The sequence below is a fragment of the Diadema antillarum genome, unplaced genomic scaffold (assembly GCF_040938485.1).
Source record: "Diadema antillarum isolate AM-2024a unplaced genomic scaffold, OU_Dant_1.0 seq00000127_RagTag, whole genome shotgun sequence".
NCBI lineage: Eukaryota > Metazoa > Echinodermata > Echinoidea > Diadematoida > Diadematidae > Diadema > Diadema antillarum.
The window spans coordinates 111259-136819 of NW_027271206.1; the positions used below are offsets into that span (position 1 = coordinate 111259).

The following is a 25561-nucleotide window of genomic DNA, read 5'->3' on the forward strand; positions in this document are numbered from 1 at the left end:
CCATATTATGAAGGTCAAATCAAGGTCAAAGCTCACAGGCAGAACTTCTAGAGCCCAATGTTAAGTTTTTATGGCGCATTTCTCTCATGGGTCATAACTTTTGATCCATAGGTCAATTTGTGACCAAACTTGGATGGTAGATGTCCCTTGGGGAGTGGATGGTCACCACAAGGTCAGTGGTCACAAGTATGGGTCAACGAACTTTTAGAGCCCAATGTTAAGTTTTTATGGCGCATTTCTCTCATGGGTCATAACTTTTGATCCATAGGTCAATTTGTGACCAAACTTGGATGGTAGATGTCCCTTGGGGAGTGGACGGTCACCACAAGGTCAAACGTCACAAGCAGGGGTCAACGAACTTTTAGAGCCCAATGTTAAAGGGACACAGTCCTCACGAAATTTAAAAAAAATATGTTGTTGTTGGTACCTCCAATGAACTACTTTCACCAAAAACAAACTTTAAAATCACCAAATAAGCTCGTACATTTTGGTTGGAAAAGTGTGACTCTGCATGGTGAATATGCTAATGAGCAAGTCTTGGCGGAAAGTCATACGTCGTCGATGCACAACTCTTCCCAGCCGTGTTCTGCTCGTTATCCGTACGCTCCCTAGTTTACCCGGATGCATGAAGACGTCGGTGGCTACTCCGACTCGTATTTGACATTGTTTCTACGTTGTGTGTGTGTGTGTGTGTGTGTGTTCGTGTGTGTGTGTGTGTATTGTGTATTATATTCGCACGTGTGAACGGTACAACTAGATGATAGATCTACGGTAGATACGCGTACGCACCCCGTACGCGGTTTGCCCTTCGCACTTTTCCAGTCTCAAGCGCAGCTGCAGCCCTACCTGTCGCCGCTCATGCATGTTCTATAGTACGTACATATTACATATTTGTAGGTAGAAACGATTCTACACAGGCCTGCTAGTACACTACAGGGGCGACCGCATTCAGCGTCGTCTGGTCAGGCTATCTTACATCAGTAGTTTTGCTCGAATCGTGCAGAAAATTTCCCAGGAAAATCCTTTTTTCCGTCCCAGACCAACAAAAGTATCGTGAAAGGTGAGCTGTATGGCTGGGAAATATCGGTACAACGATGCCGAACATAAGAAACTTAGGGCCTACAAAATCTCGAAATCGTGTTGTGACCTACCTGTGCGTGGACAATTTGTGAAGCGATGTTTTTACGTGGACCGGCAGGCTGTGGCCCTCGGTTATAAACCGAGAAAACTCCTGAAACCAGATGCAATCCTGACCATTTGCTCACATGAGTTATAAAACAGAAACACCTCGAGCATCGACTTCGAAGAGAACCGAGGGAAAAAAGCGTAGAGAGGTAAGGAAAGTGGCTAGCTATGTTTAATTTACCGTGGGCCTGCAGCCGGGGTTGGACTGCAGTACAGTGCCACTGAGCTAGCTGCTGCCAGTGCCGACTGGACATGCACGGCAAAGTGGAGCGAAATCATATCCCTACGACCCCCTGTGTTTACCCTTCCCGGCTCACGTCATATTTTTTTTTTTTTTCGAGGAAAGGCGATTATCTGACTACTTACAGAAATATTGAGATACAAACAATATTTTCTTTGAAGAATTCGACTCTCTCATGCACAGGTTATCTTCGGTTTGAATGCCAAAATCGACTGGACGGAGTCGAGTGTACTGTGTATGTATACATTGGTATGGTAAGGATTTGCGCGCGAGAGTGGTTTCTACGCTAAGAAGTATGCAACACGGACGGAAGCTAGAAAACGACCGTGCCTATTTGACGTCAAGTTCATGGTATATTTGGTTTAAAAATACATATAAATTTATGTTTACAATATCAATTTTTCGTAAATTATATATATTATCTAAGCTTGAAATATTTTGTTTGAAATTATAAAACCACAAACTTTCACATTATATGATAAAATTGCAACTAATCATTTGAACACTTAAATTGGTTTTTAGAGGCACGGCTGTCAACTTGGTGAGTAGGGCATGCACTACGTAGCATCTTTTTGCCGGCTCTTTCACGATCGCTTGCAGGAATTATTTTTCAAAAATCGCGTACGGAGACAATTTTTGATGTCCAAGCGTATAAATTGGTGAAAGTTTATGTTTTTTACTCTTCTTAATTATCAGTACAGTGAAAATCTCAGGACTGCTTCCCTTTAAGTTTTAATGGCACGTCTCTATTATAGGTCATAACTTTTGATCCATAGGTCCGTTTGTGACTAAACTTTGGTGGTAGATGTCCCTTGTGGAATGGATGATCACCACAAGGTCAAAGGTCACAAGCAGGGGTCAACGAACTTTTAGAGCCCAATGTTAAGTTTTTATGGTGCATTTCTATTATGGGTCATAACTTTTGATCCATAGGTCAGTTTGAGACCAATCTTGGATGGTAGATGTCCCTTGGGGAGTGGATGGTCACCACAAGGTCAAAGGTCACAAGCAGGGGTCAACGAACTTTTAGAGCCCAATGTTAAGTTTTTATGGCGCGTTTCGATTATGGGTCATAACTTTTGATCCATAGGTCCGTTTGTGACCAAACTTGGATGGTAGATGTCCCTTGGGGAGTGGATGGTCACCACAAGGTCAAAGGTCACAGGCAGGGGTCAATGAACTTTAAGGGCCTAATGTTAAGTTTTTATGGCACTTTTACGGGGGCCATAAATTTTTCCCCTTTTATATCTCTTTTTATCTCTTATATCTCTTTTTTTATCTCTTATATCCCATTTGCGTACAATTTCTTGTACGCGAATGGGCGAGACACACATTATGGCACTTGCCTTGTCTCATTTGTTCAGGAAACTTACAGGCTACTGAAATAGATTTCTCTGAGCGAATATAGTCAGTTATGAAACCAGTGCGAAATTAGAAGCAGTCTCGTCAAAATGACGAGTGGTGTTTTTGATTTCGGTTTCTTTTTTTCTCTCCTTTTTTTTTTTTTTTTTTTTTTTTTGGTGGGGTGCAGGTCTTCTTCTTTATCCATAACATTGAATGAACCTTTGGATTTTTACAGTAAAAGCGTTCATATTATTCCTAAAAATAGGTCACGGCATTCACACTTGTGAAATGCGTATATGACAGAATGGGAGAAAGAGATCGTTAGGAACGGTCAAATCCCTGTTCTTATACCATACCCCTCATTTCTTTGTTGTATTTTTTAATGTGTGTGTGCGTGTGTGCGTGTGTACTTTGTTTCTTGCTTGTTTATTGCACATGCGATCGAAGCTTGGTTCGATGATATGAAATCTCTTCAGAAAATAAAAAAAAAACATCTGCAACCATCCTGCTTGTCTGGTTTTGTTTTATTGATTGAAACAAACTTGAACATAACGGTGTGGTGTATTCTTGATATGCTAACCTAGTTTTAAAGACGCAAATTGTCAGAATGATAAAGCAAAAATGCAAAGGCATTATATTTCCATAGTTCTGAGTTACGAAGTGCCGTCACTGATTTGGAACCAAAATTTTCGCTGCATACTTATCTTATATTGGATATAGATTAGATGGAAAAATGGTTGAATCCATTAGTCCCCTCATAATCACACAGAAATTCACTTTCAAAGTTGTATATGAACGACACAGCTGTCAAACTAAAGATATCCCTTCTTTTCCCGGTGCCTTACAAAACACTAAGCACTTGATAGTAAAAACTATGAATTGAAATATTGTTATCATTATCATTATTATTTTTTCATTATTATCTTTATCATAGTTATTATTGTTGTTAATATTATTATCATAATAATCAGTATCATTATAACAACTTTTATCATTATTTTTTGTTCGCAGCAGTTTTGCTATTTTAATCATTAAATAAGAATGAAAATGCGACGTCTGTTAGTCGTCTCGCATAGTGTACCATAACTACCCGGCACAGCAATAAAGGAATTAGGAGAATATGCATGTAAAATGCAATAATCCGTTAATAAGTTCATTGAAATGATATTTCTGAATGTCAGGGAGTGAAAAATAAAGTGGACGTTACAGCAAAGTCAGCAAATGGTGTCGAGTTTTCTCTGCTATCACCTTATCCCGACTATAAGATAATAGTTTGACAGCTACTTGGGAAGAAAGGTTCGTCTGGCAGGCGTCAGGTGGAGCATATCATAATTGTGGCAGACTGAGTAAAATTTCCCATCTGCTGTGAAGATCATTATCTCGAAATAATATATAACATAAAATAAATTAATGACGGAGGAGTGACGAATTTCTAACGAGGTGTCAAAACCGAGTAAATGTTATGATCCTTAAATAATGTATTCTGGGTTTGCCTGTACATGTGTGAGCAAAATCAAAAAACAACTAGAAATGTCGCTGTGGCGACCGGTATGCCTCCGTCATAATGCATGGTTCTCGTTACTCTACCGTACTGCAGCGCAATGTTAATCAAGCATTATGGCGTCATTGATATCTATTTCCAAGGACAGATCATTGCGAATGATCCGTAGTAATTTTGACGCACCGGGTAGGCCCTACTTCGAATGATGAACATCCCAATCAGTAGCACAAGAGATGACAAGCATGTTTTTATCAAAGGCTCTCACGCAAAGACGCGAATAATGAAAACCGACCCGAGATTAATCGATGAGGCGTAACGGAAATGTGATATACTTTTAGTCTAATTATTACTTAAAAGGATGTGCCGCAATTCCTGTCATTATCGTTATTATGTTTTGCTGCCATTATGTCACAAAAAATATTTATATGACTTCGCAAAATGAACAAAATGCACTAATCGTATGTTCATTTTTGTTTTGTTTATTTTGTGAACGGTTTTGATACCAAAAATGTTCGTACAAGGTCACCTGTGTGTGCTTATGTGCGGGGTTTTTTTCAGATCTGTAAGAAAAAGGATTAGAATGCGCTAGATTTGTATGGAAAGAGATGAGTTTACATTCAGTGCGGTAGGGTATAGTATAAAAAGAGATTTTAAGCTGACGATACACAGCCATTGTCCAACAGCTCTTTTAAGTTTCAAAGATGCAATAAATGGAAATACCACCAAGCGTTCATACGTTAACAGCATCTTGATCTCAAATTATTATATATTATTTCTTGAAGTATGATAACGAATTAAACATAGAGGGACTGAAGATTAAGCGCTCCAGTATTCTCAGGATCTTCTCCTAATGTTATCGGAAATTAAACTTCTCTTGAATCGGAAGGATATTCTTTCATATGGTAACATGGCCCGATGATTCGATATTGGCGAAGAATACGTAAGGATAGAAACAGAGATAGCCACGCTCACACCAGATGACTGCATCAAGCTTTTAATCACCGCATCACGATTGAGGCAGAGGCCGACAGGTTCCGTCCGAAGTATTTCAAGCTTTGTTCAGTGCTAATAACACTTTGCTCTTCTTGCATTGTTTACCTTTCTAAGGTTCTTCCTCGGACAAGCTTTTGTACGAATCACGAGAATCTAACAAAAAAAAAAAAAAAAAAAAAGGAGAGGCTGGCATTCGATTAGACTGGGGGGGGGGGGGGGGACAATACCAGTCATATGACCATGTTCATTGATACCACTCCACATCCGTTTCTTTTAGATAGAGTGGTACTCAGTGATGCATGACTGTTTCACCCTTGTTACATTATTAACGCGTCACGTGTCATAATCATAGATATGTTAATCATAGATATACAATTGCACTAGAAAGGATCTCCATGACAAAAGCAAATCAATGCCAAACAGCGCAAACAGCAGAACCGTCACTACCCATTACTTTATCCCGACAAAAGACTGGGTTTACTCTTTACTCCGGTTGTGTATATTTCACATTAGCACTTTTTGTGAAGCATAAAGGTAGTATGACACATTGTGGGGATGTGACCATATTTAAAATGGTCATTGAGAAGACGCCATAACCTTGCTTTAATGCGGCGCACGCATGGACGACTGGGATATGTTCACGTGTACACGCGTGTAGAACGTCCCTGGCCAGGTATCGAGTAACTTTCATCCCCCAAACAAAAATAATATAATGCTGTAGACCAGCAATAATGATATCAGAATGCATGTTGCATGTCAGCTGTGCCATCTCGTTTTGTGCATAGCCAGTGCTAGTGAACGATATGTACAAATCTAATAAAGCATGTGAATTACGTGTGACGATCAAGAGGAGTTGTTGTTGTTGTTGTTGTTGTTGTTGTTGTTGTTGTTGTTGTTGTTGTTTTGTTTTGCTTTGCTTTGTTTCTTTCTTTTTTTGTTGTCTTTTAGCCTCCAAGACGTTTACCCTTTGCAAAAACCTACATACGAAAGCATTAACAGTAAGCGGCGGTAGATGTCCGAACAGGTATCCCACGTTATAAAATGAATGCTCAGAATTAATAAGGTACCGATCTAAGACGACGTTCGCAGCAGCAGCGCGCTACTTTATGCGCCACGTTCATCTCCTATCCGTCGGTTTGTGCGTGAAATTTTAGTCCGGGAGCCAGCGGGGGTCAGCCTAGCTGAAAAGGTTACCAATTTTTATGTGTATAGCAATTTAGTACATATGCCCCTGAGTATGGAAATGCACGTCTGGCTGGTCATCGGTGGTGGGTGTGGCCAGGAGGGCCACAAAAAGGACCCCCCAAAATTAGGCTAGCCTAGCTGGAAAAGTAACCCCATGAAAACAACTGGAACTTGTTCGTTACACTTACAGGATAAATGAATGACCATTGCCAGACGTTTTAAGTGGTGGGGGGTAGCCGCCAGACGCTCTTAAAGGCCCAACTCCAGCTAGGCTAGCCTAGCTGAAAAAGTAACCTCATGAAAACAACTGGAACTTGTTCGTTACACTTACAGGATAAATGAATGACCATTGCCAGACGTTTTAAGTGGTGGGGGGTAGCCGCCAGACGCCCTTAAAGACCCAAATTTTTCCAGCTAGGCTAGCCTAGCTGAAAAAAGTTACCTCATGAAACCCACTGGAACTTGTTCGTTACACTTATAGGATAAATGAATGACCATTGCCAGACGTTTTAAGTGGTGGAGGGTAGCCGCCAGACGCCCTTAAAGACCCAAATTTTTCCAGCTAGGCTAGCCTAGCTGAAAAAGTAACCTAATGTAACCCACTGGAACTTGTTCGTTACACTTACAGGATAAATGAATGACCATTGCCAGACGTTTTAAGTGGTGGGGGGTAGCCGCCAGACGCCCTTAAAGACCAAACTTTTTCCAGCTAGGCTTGCCTAGCTGAACAAGTAACCTTGTGAAACCCACTGGAACTTGTTCTTTACACTTACAGGATATATGCATGACCGTTGCCAGACGTTTTAAATGGTGGGGGGGGGGGCAGCCGCCAGACGCCCTCAAAGACCCAATTTTACCAGCTAGACTAGCCTATATATAGCTGGAAAAATAACCTCCTGAAACCCACTGGAACTTGTTCTTGTGATACACTCAAAGGATAATTGAATGACTGTTGCCAGACAATAGCCGCCAGACGCCCCAAAGACCAAACTCTTACCAGCTAGGCTAGCCTAGCTGAAAATTAGGAAAGTAACCCCATGAAACCCACTGGAACTTGTTCTTACACTTACAGAATAAATGCATGACCGTTGCCAGACGCTTTAAGTGGTGGGGCGTAGCCCCCAGACGCTCTCAAAGACCCAATTTTACCAGCTATAAGGTTCACATATTTCAGAAATGATAGCAGTGTAATTCCATAACAATACCGCTTGCTTGCGAGTTCACCTGTCTATAATCAATGCATTGCCTTATTCTTTTGTTCTGCTTCCTTGAGCCCCAACTCATGCATTCTTATGGTGACTCTCCCATGTCATCATCCTTGTTCATTGCAATTTGTTCTATTTTTTGAAAATATTCTTATTCTTCATCCCAATTATCACAAATTCTGAAACTCTGTCCTCAGTATAACTAATTCATAGTTGTACAAATGTAAAAATCTGAGAATCACCCGGAGGTCTCCTTTAATGGGGGAGTTTCTTGAGCGCACAGGGAAACATGCTTTGAAATATCAATAGGGCAAGTGTTGAGACGAAATACTGTAGAAATATGAGAATATACAGTGCTGTGGTTTTGGTAGAAGAAATAGGGTATCTGTATTTGTCCTCAGTGATAATCAAAAAAACTTATTTGGAAAGAATAATAGACATCAAAAAAGAATTGCCCAATCAAACATGTCGGGATTTTTCTCAAGCATCAGTGTTCTCATTTTCTTTGCAGTGTAAAACAAAAATGAAAAAAAAAAACAACAACAACAGGGCCGGGTACAGTATCCGGATGGAAATTGGTGGGATGGGCGTAAACCCGCGGGTATTATAACATACTGACGTAAAAAAAAAAAAAAAAAAAAAAAAAAAAAAAACCAAGACCAAAAACTACTTTCTTTCTGTGCCCTGGGGAGAAATATTCATCAATTGCATTTTGGAAATGTTGAAAATCACAACTTTTAATGAAATTGTGTCCTACAGTATCTCTTCTTATATGAAGGCTTTTTTTTATAATCAAGTTTCTTTCCTCTATGACCATGATAAAACAAACCCCTGATGATTAAAACAAAAGACAATCAAAACTTGGCAAATGAACTCTTTGGACATTAGCAAAAGGGAATACATTAACAGTTTTTGCAAACACTTTATACAATTGTCTAATACTCCATCAAGCTCATAAAAAATACAATTCTACTGCAACAAGAAATCCATTCAGTAAGACTCGTCCTCGGTGTACATAGCTTAAAATGCCAACTTTTTAAAAATAATGCCCCAGCTCTTAAATTTACTTAAAAAGGGGGAAGTAAAGCTCAACACCTTTGGCCTATGACTTTTTAGGTACCGTATCACCTTACGGTTGAGGAGATGGGTTAAGAAAAATTATTAACGAAATAAAACTTATAGGAACATGCTTCACATGACCTCACCGTTTTCTTCTCTTTAAAGAAAAAAACGAAATCTGAAAATTGTTCAAGAGTGTTTTTGAACATAGTACATTGCAAAAGCAGAAAAAAATCAGTGTTTTTAAGAAACATAACTCACAACAACAAGGAATTCCTAGTCTAGTATTGCACGTTTTTGGTTTGGAGGGTTTTGGATGCTAATATTTCAAGACAAGTTTATGCTCCGGCACTTCAATGAACTTAAATGTAAAGTAATGATGCACCTCTCTTGCCAATAAACTCAACATTTGCTGTTCGTCAGTAAAGCATATGACAGAAACATATGAGAAACATGTCTAACATGAGCATGATACATGAGCAACAACAAAAATATTATGTTATCTATAAACTAATACTGCGTGTACTTAGTTTCGAGGGATTAAGATGCAAAATGTTATGACAAAAGCCCCTACGTGGCTACCAGCAATTAAACATCCTTCAACTTCTTTAGCAAATGAGCTCATGTGTATCATCTTCTTGTTGAGAAGACGAAGATGGGTAATGATAAAATAACCAAACTATCAACTTTCCTTAACATGTTTTACATGAAATCATTCTTGCCTTCTCGTAACGAAATTGAAAAAACCAGAACATCTGAAATTGTTCAAAATCGCTTCTTGAATACGATGAAAGCAAAGGAAACTTAGTGTTTGTAACCACTATGACACGTGTCTACAGATCTGTCATGCTCATAAGAAACGTAACTCACAGGAACATAATTTTATACAGTAAGTACTTGGTTTGGAGGACATTTAGATGCCGACTTTTCAAGAATAATACACCAGCACTGACATTAACTGATGAAAAAAAAAAAGGAATGCCCAGCTTCTTTATCCAATTAGCTCATAGGTAATTCCTTGTAGTTGAAAAAAAAAACGAGTACACATAAAAATATAGACTTCCCGTAACATGTATCACAGGTCATGATCTCCACATTTGCTCCTCTTAACTTAAAAGAAATGAATATAATATCTAAATTTGTTTTAAATGACCTTTAAACAATATGAAGAAAAATAAATCTGTGTCTGCAAAGGCTTGACACGTGTCTAATACTGGGTCACGCTCATATTAAATGTAGCTCACAGGAACAAGGAATTCACGTGTGTATAAAATAATACTGCAGAGAGGGTGCAAAGTTGAACCCTTTATTGAGGGTGCGAAAATGTTCCCTTGGGTACATCTTTCCACCCACACTAAGTGGTGCTAGATTGCACCTCTTCTTGAGGGTGCATCTTTCTACCCACACTGAGTGGTGCTAAGTTGCACCTTTCTTGAGGGTGCGATCTTGCACCCTTTACCTTTCGGCGCACCTTTGCACCCCGTGTAGCCTTTACATCTTGGTGCAACTTTACATCCTTTCGTGAGGGTGCAAAGAAACACCCAAAGTTCCAAGATTGTGCCTTGTTTTGAGGGTGCAATCTTGGAACTTTGGGTGCTACTTTGTACCCGCAAGAAAGGGTGAAAGTTACACCCTCGGGAGCAACTTTGCCCCCTTGAAAAAGGCGCAACCTCGTACCTTTAGGTGCAACTTTATGCCCGAAGGATGCAAGAATGTACCCTCTCGTGAGGGTGCAATCTTGTGCCTTATTGGTATGATGTTGCACCTATGTGGTGCTTATTTGCTCCATGACTGCTGCAAAATTGCTTCTTTAAAGGAGCAAGTCAGTGTCACTGCCTGCTCCTTTATAAGGGCAATATTGCCCATCATCTCAAGGTGCAACTTAGCATCACATAATCGGGTACGATTTAGTTCCTTAACTACTCTAAAACCTTGAATAGTGCGAACTGATATATAACTTATGTTGTTGTTGAACTCTGCAAAGTAAATAGGATTAGTGTAACTTGAATCTTGTGAATCATGAAATGTGTGTGCGTGTGGAATTTGTGAGTTGTGAAAATGTTAATGTAAAAGTTAACTTAGTTGTGTTTGAATAATATACTGAAACCAAAATTTTACCCAATTACCTTTTCAATAAGGTGAGCACTATATCTATCAAACAGTTAACCTTCTCGGCAAGAGTATACATCAGCATAAAGGAAGAGGTGAAAATATGATATGCAGTTGTCTGGATACGTTTTATTCAAAACGTTCTTGAATGCGTACTTATTCACATAATCTATAAGAATAACATATGCTTCTTATACTCAAAGCCTCTAAAACAAGAGCATGCTTCTTACACTTCTAAAGTATACACCATATCTTAAAAACAAAATGTAAGAGGATTTAAGAAGCGGTTTGTATGCATTCAAACGAATCCATATTTCTATCTAAAATCTAAAACGTGTCTTGTAAAAGGGGAATTCGTTTTATAATGCGTTTTTTTATGCCAAACCGTTTTTGTCTTAAAGTCCTTATCTCGACATGTCTTGGAGTTCACGCTTATTGAAAACATGAGATTCTTGGCACGTAGATTACAACTATGGTTTAAAGAGTTAACTGAGATACGCATATCGTACACGGGCATTTCGATGAAAACATTAAAATACAAGGTACTGTTAATAATATGCAAATCAAACTTGATACCAGCCCTTATCGGCAACCAATACAGACTATGGAGGACTGCAGTTATAATTGTGTTCAGATATTGTTTTGGGTGATATACGCATGCCGACTGATTTGGGATCAATTCGAGTCCCTCGAGCTGAGATTCCGGAACTGCGATGAGCAAACCATCATTATGCATAACAAAGTGACTGAGAATAATGCATGCACCAGTTTCTGTTTCGTTGTTCTATACACAGAAAGTTGTTTCGTTTTCCAATCCTGTGCAGGCACACAGAGATTTACAGAATTCAATCATCTTTGGCTATGACGCCATGGTCGCGTGCAAAATGAATGCAGCTTATCTAACTTAACCTGTAGTTACTGAATAGGGGACTACTGTATATTCAATTTATACATTATTATTCGGATGATAGAACCTGTCAAAGAGTAAATTGCGGATATTATATACCATTGTCAAATTCACTTTCTGTTCTATACATAGTATCAATGGAATGTTATGAACCACTTCAGCATTACCAAATCATGAAGTAATATATCATGATTATTTCCCTGAAACGGCTACATTTTGTATGAGCGGGAAGAATTTGGCATCATACATAGCAAGAGTCGTGACTACAAAACTAAATACATGTATTATACAAGGTTTTAGGACACTTTGAATCATGCCCCCCCCCCCAAAAAAAAAAAAAACAAAAAACAAAACAAAACAAAACAAAACCAACAACAACAACTTAGTGAAATGTTGTACAATGTATGCCCGACTTCCATTAACCTATGATCTTTGACCTTTGAATACATGGCCCGCATTTTTTCAACGAATAGGCATTTTGATGCAACGTAGGTATTATATAAAAGAAAAAAAAAACGTTTTAGGAAAATACCTTTAACCACTTCAGAAATAATTATGGAACAAATAGCAAAATATTGACACGTTCACTTCTTCCGTAATGACATGACAGAAAACTTTCCTCACCGAATCGTTCTGCCGTAATTCATGAGCAAGTCATGGATATATACTTAGTTCGATTAAAAGTATACATTGAGTCATTGCAAAAGCATCTAATGAAAAGTATGCTTCAGAACTACATCATTGTCATTTATTCTATAACACTAATAATATAGAGCTATTGGTCCGCCATATTGCCTAACAGGTCGTTGTCCTCCTACCACGTTTGTTTAGCAAATAAGGCACAGAATTTATTTTTGCACTTGTTGCCAAAGACTCTAATCTTCTTTATCGCTATTCTCAGACATAATGCTGGTACTGTATGAATTAGAAACGGAAGCTTACAAATATTCACGGTCTAACAAGGCAAAAGCGAAGTGATGTCTCGTCCACGTATCGACTTTGTGATTACAGAGATTTTCAAATGGAAAAGGCCTAGTTCATTGACTTTTTGACTGTTGACGTAGTCGGACTTCACCAATATTAACACTTGATAGCAATCAGATGATCTGAGGAGTGAATTTGGTGGTCATATAGCTCAAAAGTGTGGAAAGTTATTGAAAGAACACCAGAATACTATGTCGACAGTGTTTATCAGGTGAGATACAAACATAGAACAAGTTCCAGTGGGTTTCAGGAGGTTACTTTTCCAGCCAGGGCTATAGTCTAGCTGGTAAAATTGGGTCTTTGAGGGCATCTGGCGGCTACCCCCCCCCCCCCCCACTTCTTAAAACGTCTGGCAACGGACATGCATATATCCTGTACGTGTAAATAACAAGTTCCAGTGGGTTTCATTAGGTTATATTTTCAGCTAGGCTAGCCTAGCTGGAAAAATTTGGGTCTTTAAGGGCGTCTGGCGGCTGCCCCCCACCACTTAAAACGTCTGGCAATGGTCATGCATTTATCCTGTAAGTGTAACGAACAAGTTCCAGTGGGTTTCATTAGGTTACTTTTTCAGCTAGGCTAGCCTAGCTGGAAAAATTTGGGTCTTTAAGGGCGTCTGGCGGCTACCCCCACCACTTAAAACGTCTGGCAATGGTCATTCATTTATCCTGTAAGTGTAACGAACAAGTTCCAGTGGGTTTCATGAAGTTACTTTTTCAGCTAGGCTAGCCTAGCTGGAAAAATTTGGGTCTTTAAGGGCGTCTGGCGGCTACCCTCCACCACTTAAAACGTCTGGCAATGGTCATTCATTTATCCTGTAAGTGTAACGAACAAGTTCCAGTGGTTTTCATGAGGTTACTTTTTCAGCTAGGCTAGCCTAGCTGGGGTTGGGCCTTTAAGAGCGTCTGGCGGCTACCCCCCACCACTTAAAACGTCTGGCAATGGTCATTCATTTATCCTGTAAGTGTAACGAACAAGTTCCGATTGTTTTCATGGGGTTACTTTTCCAGCTAGGCTAGCCTAATTTTGAGGGGTCCTTTTTTTGGCCCTCCTGGCCACACCCACCACCGATGACCAGCCAGACGTGCATTTCCATACTTAGGGGCATATGTACTAAATTGCTATATACATAAAAATTGGTAACCTTTTCAGCTAGGCTGACCCCCGCTGGCTCCCGGACTATTTGTGCACATTTGACTCATTAGGCGCGGTCAGACTGGCAAAAGATCGAGGAGTTTAAGATCGCGAAGTTTGGGCCATTCGTACGCGCGCAAGAAAGAGTGCGCCGTCCGATGGCTAGTGATTGTGACGTAACAATGCGCATCTGTACAATGACAATGGTCTCGCACTTCGGAGACATCGCCCGCAAACAGACCGAGAAGTTTCGCGAGAAGTTTCGCGAGAAGTTTCGCGGGAAGTTTGTGGTCACAATGGCAAAACTTCGAAATCTTAAAGTAGTCCAAGAGTATTAGTTTTAACCTGGACATTTTTGGTTACAAGCTGATTTTTTCAGGATAGGTCCAGAAAAATGTCTACAATAACATACTAAAAGTCCTCATAAATCCTCTTTGAGCGTTTTCCGCAATCCAAGATGGCCGCCAAAATGGCCGCCATTTCCAGAAATTCTTATATCTTTTCAACCAGAGAACCCAAATACAAAATTTAAATGTCTAGATATATGTTTTGAAGCATGAAGAACTCAATAAAACACATATTAAGAGATGTTGATGCACGCAAGTACCGTAATCCAAGATGGCGTCCAAAATGGCCGCCATATTTCCTGAAATTCTTATAACTTTTTAGCCAGGTAACCTAAAATCAAAATTTAAATGTCTAAATATATGTTTTGAAGGATGAAGAACTCAATAAAATACATATCAAGAGTTGTTGAAGCACACAAGTACCGTAATCCAAGATGGCGTCCTAAATGGACGCCATTTCCTGATTTTTTTCTCATTATTTTGCAAGTAGATTTCAACTGTACACACTTGGAATGTCGAAACACATACGTTTTGAGTCACAAGAAACCAAATATAATACTTATTCAGAGATGTTGAAACACAAATAAAGCACTTAAGCACTTTCAGAAAGCCAAAATGGTATTCAAAATGACTGCCATTTCCTGTTTTTCTCATAACCCTGAAACTAGGTAACCGTGATACGCACCAAAAATGTATGAATTATATATTTTGAGACATAAGGAACCCAACGCACGTAAGAACAAAAAAAACCCAAACAAACAAACAAACATGTGAGTTTTTCGCAAAAACCAAATGTTGCCCAAAATGGCCGCCGTTTCTATATCAAAAATCGCTCGGCCCCTTTCCACAGACTTTGTACACTTTTGAGATTAACAAATTTCCAAATATGTCATCAAAAAGTGTGCACTAGATCTTTCACTAATACAAAATGAAAAGGTTAGTTCCCTCATATTGAAGGGTAATTTGCCCTTTATAATCCTTCCAGCGCTCACTTACCCCAATATAAATTAAATACCCCTTTAACAACTCCCAAATATTCCATCAAATGTGTGCAAATGATATGTTTATTTTCATTTCTATTCAAGTTTAAAAGCTCCCTCGTGCTGGAGGGGATGGGGATACTGAGACTATATACTCTTTGAGGAAGGACAATCAATATCACGCCAAAGGTATAACACTAGGCCGGCTAATGACGATCATAGAAATACAAAACTCCCTCCAGTCGAAAGTGATGCCCCCCCCCCCCTCCCCGCCCACATCCTCTACTAGCTCATTACCTTGAATATACTATAGTCTTTATTCTACTTACACTTTTTAATAGAAACAAAAATATAGTATTTCATCAACAGTATGCACCATAAAACCCGTAACCTGAAAGAAAAAAAAATCTCCATTTTGTGGAAGGGCTCATCACCTCATACACCTCCCCCGCATATTTCCATAAATATATATTTTCTTACTTTTAGGACAAACCCAAATTTCAGATATTTCAGAACCAAAGGGTGCGCTAAATCTCTGAATTTCAAATTGGAAAATGCCAAAATCGCCATCGTATGGGAAGGAGTATTCTTTTCACATACTTTCCCCTCCCCGACACTTTCCTGAATATTTCCTAACGTTTTCAAATAGAAAACAAATATCGGATATTTCACCAAAATGGGTGCAACAGATCTGTGAATTTCTAGTCTGAAAATACGAAATTTTCCCTCGTGTGGGAGCAGGCAACCCCATGACCGCATTTCCATGATTATATATCTTTTTGTTACTTTTTTGATGGAAACAAAAATCTAATATTTTACCAATAGGGTGCATCAGATGTCTGAATATCAAGTCTGAAAATGCAAAATCTCCATCATGTTGGGGGGAGGGGAAAGGGATCCCCCTTCCACACCCTCCCATATATTGCCCATTTCCCTGAATACTACTTTAAACATTAATTTCTTACTCTTCGATGGAAATAATTCAATATCTAACGTTTGCACTATATGTTTCACTTTCGAGTAAAAAAAAAAAAGAGAGAGATTCCTCGTGTGGGAGAGGAGTATCCCTCCTCCACATACCAATAACTATGAGTGCCATATTCTCTGATTTCTATCTATTTCATAATTTTACCTAATCTACACGAAATGAATAAGATAATTTAGACATTATATGTTTAGGTGGAGCAATATACTGCACCAAAGAAATTCACTGTCATGTGATGAATTACACATTATTTTGTAGCACATGTGGATACTAATTTTGAACATTTCGCAAACATTTATGTAGCACAGATATAAAAAAGAATTGTCTTTACTTCTCAAGTGATAAGTGACATTTTCATTTAGAACTCACTTCATGGTAGACATCAAATGTATTGGTAATAAAAAGGGGCTAGCACTAAATTTTCATCTCATGTGCTTGAGGTGACGAAAATGTACAGTGTCGGGGCGATCGTTAACGGGCTGTAACCTGGATGAAAGGCAATTAAGAATTTCTGAAAATGGCGGCCATTTTGAACGCCACATTGGATTACAGTACTTGTGCGCGTCAACATCTCTTCATCCTTGAGTTCTTCATCCTTCAAAACATATATTTAGACATTTAAATTTTGTATTTGGGTTACCTGGCTGAAAAGCTATAAGAATTTCAGAAAATGGCGGCCATTTTGGCGGCCATTTTGGACGCCATCTTGGATTTCGGTACTTACGTGCATCAACATGTCTTGATATGTGTTTTATTGGGTTCTTCATGCTTCAAAACATATATTTAGACATTAAAATTTTGTTTTGGGGTTCTCTAGTTGAAAAGTTATAAGAATTTCTGGAAATGGCGGCCATTTTGGACGCCATCTTGGATTGCGGAAAACGCTCAAAGAGGATTTATGAGGACTTTTAGTATGTTATTCTAGACATTTTTCTGGATCTATCCTGAAAAAATCAGCTTGTTACCAAAAATGTCCAGGTTAAGGCCTTTTTTGACCTAATGCTCTTGGACTAAAGATCGCGATCTTAAACTTCTCGATCTTTTGCCAGTCTGACCGCGCCTAACAGCATAGACATGATAGAAAGGATTAACAGTCACTCTCCCTCGTCTGGGTGGGCTTGACCAATCTCTAATCCTTTTATCTATCAGTTAGCATGTAGGAAGGTGGTAGCTAGCTGGAATGGTGTTACGGAGTATACTTGGGTGACCCGCACCTCGTCATAGTTAATGTTTGCCCATATTTGAATCACATTTCGCCACTGAAATTCTTTGAAATCCAACTCTCATACTGGAAAAATGCTGAAAATTCCAATGGAATCACAAGTTCACTGATCAATATTGAAAATTTGCAGCTATCGTCGTCAAACGCGAACGATGCAAAAAAGTTGCGCGCCAAGGAAGGGGCCCGCAACTCGTCACCCGCTCTCCCATAGACTTAGCACGTGAAAGACGTGTGCGGGTGACCGTGATGTTCCCATAGACATACACGTAAAAAATGCGTGCGGGTGACTTATAACACGTATTCCTATAGCCCTATTAAAATTTCAGATTTTCGCGAAAAACTGTTCGGTTTTCGCCACAATTTGCTTGGTTGTGATAGCCCTGCCAAGTTTCAAGCGTATTGAACACAGTCCCGGGCATACATTTTTGTTTAGTGCGCTCAAAACAATTTTAAGCGGGGTGACGGTATTCGGGCCCCTGACGAGGTGCGGGCACCTCACTATACATCCCAGTACCGACGGAACTATAGTTTACTGTTCCCAGTTGGGGATGCCACTGGTAGCCAGATGCTCGAAATGTCTCTCTGTCTTTCTGTCAATCTCTAAAGCTGCATCTGGTTACTAGACGATGCATATAATCGTAATGTTTACACATAAACATAAACACCCACATAACAATGTATATTATCGTAATGTATGTACAAAGACACAAAGAATTTAAGCGCTAATTGTATGCATGAAGTACATGCAATATATCATATATCACATATATAATATATAATATATGATTTATGTATATATATGTGTATAATATATATACATATATATATATATATATATATATATATATACATGTAATAGTAATATATATGCATGTATGCATCTCTGTATGAATACATGACAGTTTATTATGAACAGGAGAGAAAATGTGTATACTTCTTGTCTCATATGCTTACTGAATTTTATACCTCAAAGAATCAGAGATTCCTTACGTGATGATGCAGATTATGGCGATCATCTCACACAGCCACTGGTTCCTGATGAAGATGCCAGCTTCGCTCCAGATGCTGCCCGTCACGGAGGCGAGGTTGACGATGATCGAGACGCCGAGGTCGGCTACGGCCAGGTTCACGATGAACAAGTTACCTGCGGAAAGATATGAAAATTTCCATCACACAGTACTTTACGCAATTTCACTCTCTATCCCAACATCGGCAAATAAAGTATATACAAAGAAACTGACATACATAACTCTGGACGAGTCTAGGGCAATTACCCCCTGGGCAATTACCCCGCACCCTTCCCCTGGCCCTAATCCTAACCATAATCCTGAACCTAACCCTGACCCTAACCCAAACTCCTAACCCTAAACCTAACCCTAACCCTAATCTTTATTCTAACCTTACCACCAACCAGTATTTGGCCGGGGGGTAATTGCCCTCTGGGGGTAATTGCCCGGATACGCTCTGGACATAACAATAGTGGCCACTAAACAGCACGTCATACGCGAAATCGTCCACACTAAGATTGTAAACGGAAAAGTCCTTTGACTAGCATTCCTGATTTCATTCCTTATACCGGAAACATTTGAGGATCAGCAGATAACGGGTAGACTATTGCAAGACGTTTGAAATACTGGAAAAAAAAATCCCAATTTATTATGCCCTCTTACAACCGAAAATGAGACAACAACGTCAAATTATTAGAACATGTGATTTTATTATTTCGACATGTACATCAAGGCATGGAATTGCATTGTATGATAAGGATTGAGAAACCCATTTATCATAGATAGGTTTGGCAGACGCACATTATCTGGTCTGTTAGATTACTCTCCCGCTATATCAAATATGCAAAAGCCTATTCAAAATACAGGGTTCCATGAAAAAGAAAAAAGAAAAAATATATTCCAATTAGACTAAACACGGTGAGATAGCGTACCATAATTATTTTGTCAACCGGAGGTATTCAACACCACTTATATTATGACCAGCTAAGTAGCTACTTTTATCAATGAACTAAGACAAGTGCACAGAATGTTACAAGAAATGCACAAATTGCTTATGGAGTCTTCCCCCAAATCTGTGTTATTTGCTTCCATTTAAACAAACAATTTATTATCATTATTATTTTTTGGAGGTACCATGTCAACATTTGAGTTATGTAAGTTTTCAACTAATTCTAAAAGTAGGAGTTTGGGGTAAGTAAAGAGTGGAATGAAATTCCAGATGATATTAAGTGTATGATTTTTTAATAAATGTAAGTTTCATTTAAAACAGCAGTTGTAGTCGAAAATCTATGATAAGTACAAATGTATACTAAGGAAAATATTGGGTTATTGTTTGTTTGTTTGTTTGGTTGGTTGGTTGGTTGGTTGGTTGGTTGGTTGTTCATTTCCATCTGAGAAGATGGCTGGATAGCCCATATTCAGCTACACTAAGCTGGTCTTCCATGGGGTCCAGTTGGATGTGAGGTTATAAAGTTTGGTATTATGTTATGTGATGAGTATTGTTGTTGTTTTGTTCTATGGCATTCTTTTTATTAATGTCTACATTTCCTTCATGTTCTATGTTCATATTTTTTCTCTCTCTCCATGCGTTTTTTCTTAAAGTGTATCTTTGGTCAAAAAATATTTTGTGATATGTGAAAGAAATGTATTTTAGTAATCTGTTGCACTAACAATCAGAAAAAAATGTTACATAATTATAAATGAAGAAAAAGTATATTTTGATATAGAAAATAAGAACTAAATCAGTGAGTCTGAAAGGAAAGACTATCAACATTCTTTTGTTCTCAGGAACCAGCAAGAGATAAGGCAGCCTGGGAACAATAGCAAATTTATAGTCTTCTTTTCAGACCCATTGGCTTTAGTGGCAAGTTTATAACTTTAAATGTATTTTTCTTTGCTAATATTGAACTTTTTTTCTGATTCTTGGTGTAATAGGTTGCTGAAATGTAGCTCTTACACATATCAAAAAAATATTATTTGGCCAAAGATACATTTTAAATCACTATTTGTACATTGAATCTATCGTGCTATGACTGGTCACGTTTCTCTGTTATGTCGTAAGCACGGACTTGCAGAATAACAGACATTGCATAACTGAGCAAGTTTCTCTCAGCATCTTGTTGAAAGAAAAATGAAAATGAAATGAAATGAGTTGTCGATTCCAGTGAAGAGAGTGAAGTCATCTGGAAAAGAGAAATCATTGATGTCACCAACCGCTGCAACAGACAAAAATCAACAACATGTCGTATCCTCCGAAACGTTTCTGAGAGTAATTGCTAATTCGGTTTTGCTTCAGATCCACCTACTGTTTTGCATCTGTCCAGTATTTGTCTAATTAGGGGTCAGTTTAAGTGGTATAGCATTCTTTAAATTCAGGATATGGGTTCGTTGTTTTTCCTGCTTTCGTTTCTTTTCTTTTCTTTTTTTGCTTTTTTTTTTGCTTGCACGCGTCTCTTTTTGCTTTCTTCTTGAGGTGCTCAAAAGAAGAACTTTGAGAAATAAGTAAGATTATGCTAAAGCCAATGTATCTCTGAAAAGCATACACACACGCACGAACACGACGACCATAGCCACTCATCAGCGCTGTGTATTTCATAATTTGGAGTCAATTATTTGGAGGGTGGCTCTTAGAGAGTTCAAATTACAACACAATTTTGGCTATTGTGGAATGAGTTACTAGTTGTTGTTTTTTTTACTCAAAATAAAACATCGGCGAACTTGGTATAAAAGAAACGTTTCTATTTGAGCAATGTCCTTTGTGAAGGCATGGTGTCTGCTTCCGTTGAAACTATTTTTAGGTAAGGAAAAGTTGCAGGTCTTTGTTTTTGGTGAGTTTCTGTGTTTGTCCTTTCACTATCTGGTTGGTTCTTAAAAATATATGATATTGATATTAGTAAAGAATACAAAGATAATTTAATTCCCAAGACGTAACGACATTCTCGTTGTATCATGATGCCCACTGCCTATGAAATAATGACTGAAGCAGTTCACCCGTTTTCATCAGCTTATTTATATACTACATTCATAGCGCTTCATGCGAATTAATCAAACCAAATAAAACACACAAAAAATAAACAAAGAAACATGATATCAAAACGTAAGTGATGATATTCGGTGTACTTGTTTTCTATCCACGTTGCACAAGGGGTTTTTAAACATCACGAACATGATCCATAATCCTGTCGTGTTTGTATTAATTTTTATCTTGACCGGTAGCTTACTTTAATGTACGTTCATTACCTCTCGAGGAAGAGAAAAAAACAAAGCAAAATCAAAGCGGAAATTCACAAAATCTCCCAAGCGCTCTGCTAATTTTTTGAGGAAAATATATTGGTTTGCAGAAGATCGAGATTCAATTAAGACTATCAATACTAATACATGTTCTTTCAAGTCATCTAGAAAAGATAAATCATACTAGATGTCACCAACCACTGCAGCAGACCAAAATCAACAACCTTTCTTTTCCTCTTAAACGTTTCTGGGAGTAATTACTTATTCGGTTTTACTTCAGATCCACCATGTCCACGTATTGTTTCACATCTGTCCTGTATCAATTTGCAGAAGAGAGAAAAAAAATCAAAGCGGAAATTCACAAAATCTCCCAAGCGCTCTGCCAACTTTTGGAGGAAAATATATGGGTTTGCAGAAGATCGAGATTCAATTAAGACTATCAATACTGATACATGTTCTTTCAAGTCATCTAGAAAAGAGAAATCATAGATGTCCCCAACCGCTGCAGCGAGATTCAATTAAGACTATCAATGCTGATACATGTTCTTTCAAAGAGCAACTTGCAAACATGCTCATGCGGATGATATTTCATGCCGGTAGCATAGTGACCAAAGTCGCGTGCGACTGGTATCCGTTTGCTTTTTGTGTGCCAGCATGCCTTCAGCTGCTAACAGTGATTTATGGCATTAGGCTACAATGACCCAAACGTAAGACTTGGTAGATAATTTCGGTAAAGTGCAGTTTTCTCACGTTCCAGGACAAAGCTTTGCATTACCTTCCCGCCCAGCAACTGCTTAACAACAAAAATTTAAATACATGCCGTATGGTATATGACGCTCATTTGAACTTGTTGTCAAGGTAACATCGCTACCATCACTTTCCATGGAGTCATTTTTAGACAGAGCTGTATGAAATACATATAGTACTCTACCGCAGTGCCCATCAAATTTACGCTCTCTTATTCTCTACACAGATCCTCCTATATAACTCTCTCTTTCTGAATCTTTCCCGGTGGTATTTTCTCCGTCAATCTATCCTCAGTACACCTTTTCCCAATCTCGCTCCTGCTCTTTCCTTTCCTCCCCGAGTACACCATTCATGCTCCACTATTCTTCCACGGGCCATTAGCCATTGCGATTCTAAATTTGTGTCAAGCCATACGGATTCTCGGCTTTTGTCGTCTCCTTGTCCAAACACACTCTCTGTAATTTGTCTTTTCAAGGAGAATCTGACTTTTCCTTCCAGACGTTTAATGCTGCATTCATTGACCATGCTTCATACCACGAGGCTAGTGTTATATAGTCACGCTCAGGCACGCCTTTGATAATGGTGTCCTAGTTTCTAGTTTACCTTGTCAAAATTGCAAAAACATCGTCATTTCGCTCACATGCCATATTCCAGATCTTGCGGAAAGAGTTATAACATTCTCCATGTAAATCAAAATATGGCTGCGTATAGTATATACCTCGAATTATTAATGAATCCATTTATAAGATTGTTGTTTTTGGTTGTAGCGTATCAGGGTTAAACTTCGAATTTATGGAGATTAATCAAGTCATCTCGAAATGGTATGCACTGCCCGAGCAGACACTTTATGGGGCTGAGTTCTATTATAAGAGTCCACTATTATTATCATTATACAACTGACCTGTGTGTCACAAACTTTTTGCATATGTTAAAAACTCTGTATGCACCATCACTTTCAAATCAAAGGTGCTTGATATTAAATAGATAGCCAGTCTGTCATATATATGGCCTACTCCATACAGGGTAGCGGGAGGGGGGGGGGGGGGTTAACACCTACTGGAAAGAACACAGTGTCCCACAGTGTGTTCAATGTGTGGTCACATAGTCGACTATTTAAAATATGTGAAAAAGCTCGAATTTAACAGTGTGGGGATGATTTCGCACTGTGTTTGTTTACAGAGTGTTCACATGGTAATGATCTGTGTCACACTCTAAATTGATGATTCACAATGTGTTCACACTATTAAAATGCTCGAATCTAAACAGTGTGAAGAGAATTAACACTGTGTTTCTCACACTGTGGGACACCGTGTTCTTCCCAGTAGGGACCTTACATGTTTAATACATTTTAATGGCTTTCCATGCATCTGCTATGCTGAACAGCCTACACTCTATACACTGTGTTGTTAAGATTCATTATTTATGCTTCTACGCAATATACCATGGAGTATGACTTTCACAACAGTCTTTGCTGTTCACATAGAACCGTTTGTTTCAATTGCACAAAATTTAACGATTTTCATAAATGGGCGATATACTTCCTGTGTTCTCACTCTTCTTGTAGGCTTCTTTTGATTTCTTTTGATTTTTTTTTTTGCTGATTTAATACAATTGTTCATTTTTTTCTAACTTCTTGTAATGCATAATATTGTGTTCTACGTATGAAATTCAGGCTATACGAGATCCACGATATCCATGATTTAACAGGTTCACTCATTCATTTCCACTTTAAATCATCATTAGGTTTACAAAGTTTGTATTAAAAACATACAAACAAAAACTACGTGGTATCTAAATAAATATAATAGCAGCGGAATCACATTTGACCGAGGTTAAAGTTGTAAAGCGACAAAATAAGTGGTGGCAATGTATGAGGTCCTGTCGAGGTAACTTTTCATGTACAATCTTTACGATTCTTATAGTACTTGAAACTTGAAAGCACTTTATGCATCATGATGTCTTACACTAATCACTCTAATGCAAGAATTGTTGCATATTGCAGGATCTAAATGGGATATTTTTAGTGTATTATTTCCCGCTCATCTAAAATGTTAAATTGTTTCTTTGCTTTTAAACATGGGCAAGACATTCTCTTCTGGTATTTCAAACGTGGATAAGCATTGAGGAACTGAAACCCCCGAATTCCGACGAAAGAATTAAGCACGTTCGTCTACATATTAATTAGATACTGAAATGTAGTCAACTCCATCTGAACTTTCTCCACATATCGCCCAAATAGTGCAGTATGCTGAGGGCATGACACGTTATTTCATTGACGTGTCAGTCAGTAGGCCCTACGGCGTGGTTTAGTAGTCAAGAGCGGGTAACAGCATATGCACGTGCCCATTACTAGAGAATTTATCACAAAGAATTGCTTTCGCGAACAGGCTCTTGAAATATCTTTTTCCCGCCTTAATCTGTCAGGGATCTAATCTAATTAAAGTTCCTTACTTTATCTATCACCGTGCTTTGCTTTTGTTGCTTCTAGCTTCAATGACATTTCCTTCTGGCACAATCATATTAGTGCCTCCTCTGGCCGATAATACATTCATCCATGAAACGTATATCAAAAATTCAAAACTGTTTTAAATTTTTGATGAAACGTCGTGTTTGCCACGTCGCTTTACAATAATTGCAACAGGTGAGCTATAGTACACCAAAAAACTTCCCTTATTCGATAAAATGACATTGTACAGCCTTTTGCGGTTAACAGCAGAGATCAGGGCAAAATGTCCAAAATGACGTCACCGAGATGTAATGGAGCAAGGATGATTTTCGCCAGACGTTCTGATATCTACAAAGAAATGCCGGAATTCAATCAAGTTTAGTTTGAGCACGAAACAGACCTCTTATTTGATAAATGTTACAATTAATGTTCAATATCTCCATGTCTTAAAGGGGCCCTGAAATCCAAATGCACGTTGATTTGTGTTGGCATAACTTGCATGTTTCTGTCATATTAATGTGACTAACAAAAGACATGGCTAGGGAACATGCAAATTATGCTGAGTCGAGGGGAAGGTGCATTCCAATGTCTTTTGTTAAACATTTCAGTACTTTAGTAATGATTGACAGATGAGGTCATTTCAAGAATATTAACATTAATTGTTTTGGAAGGATTTTTGTGGGCGTTCCCAAGTAATCTGAAGAAGAATAGAAAAAAATCGTTAAAAATATATGGAATGTTTCTAGATATTC

At 38.5% G+C, this 25561-nt stretch overlaps 1 protein-coding gene across 1 annotated transcript in view; it reads right to left on the reverse strand.

The window, feature by feature from the left end:
* LOC139727348 (melatonin receptor type 1A-like) overlaps positions 1–25561 on the reverse strand; it is a 40391-nt gene that overhangs the window by 10686 nt on the left and 4144 nt on the right. The window contains exon 2 of the mRNA XM_071638309.1: positions 18369–18522. Within this exon, the coding sequence (XP_071494410.1) occupies positions 18369–18522 (154 nt within the window). The remainder of the gene's footprint in view (positions 1–18368; positions 18523–25561) is intronic.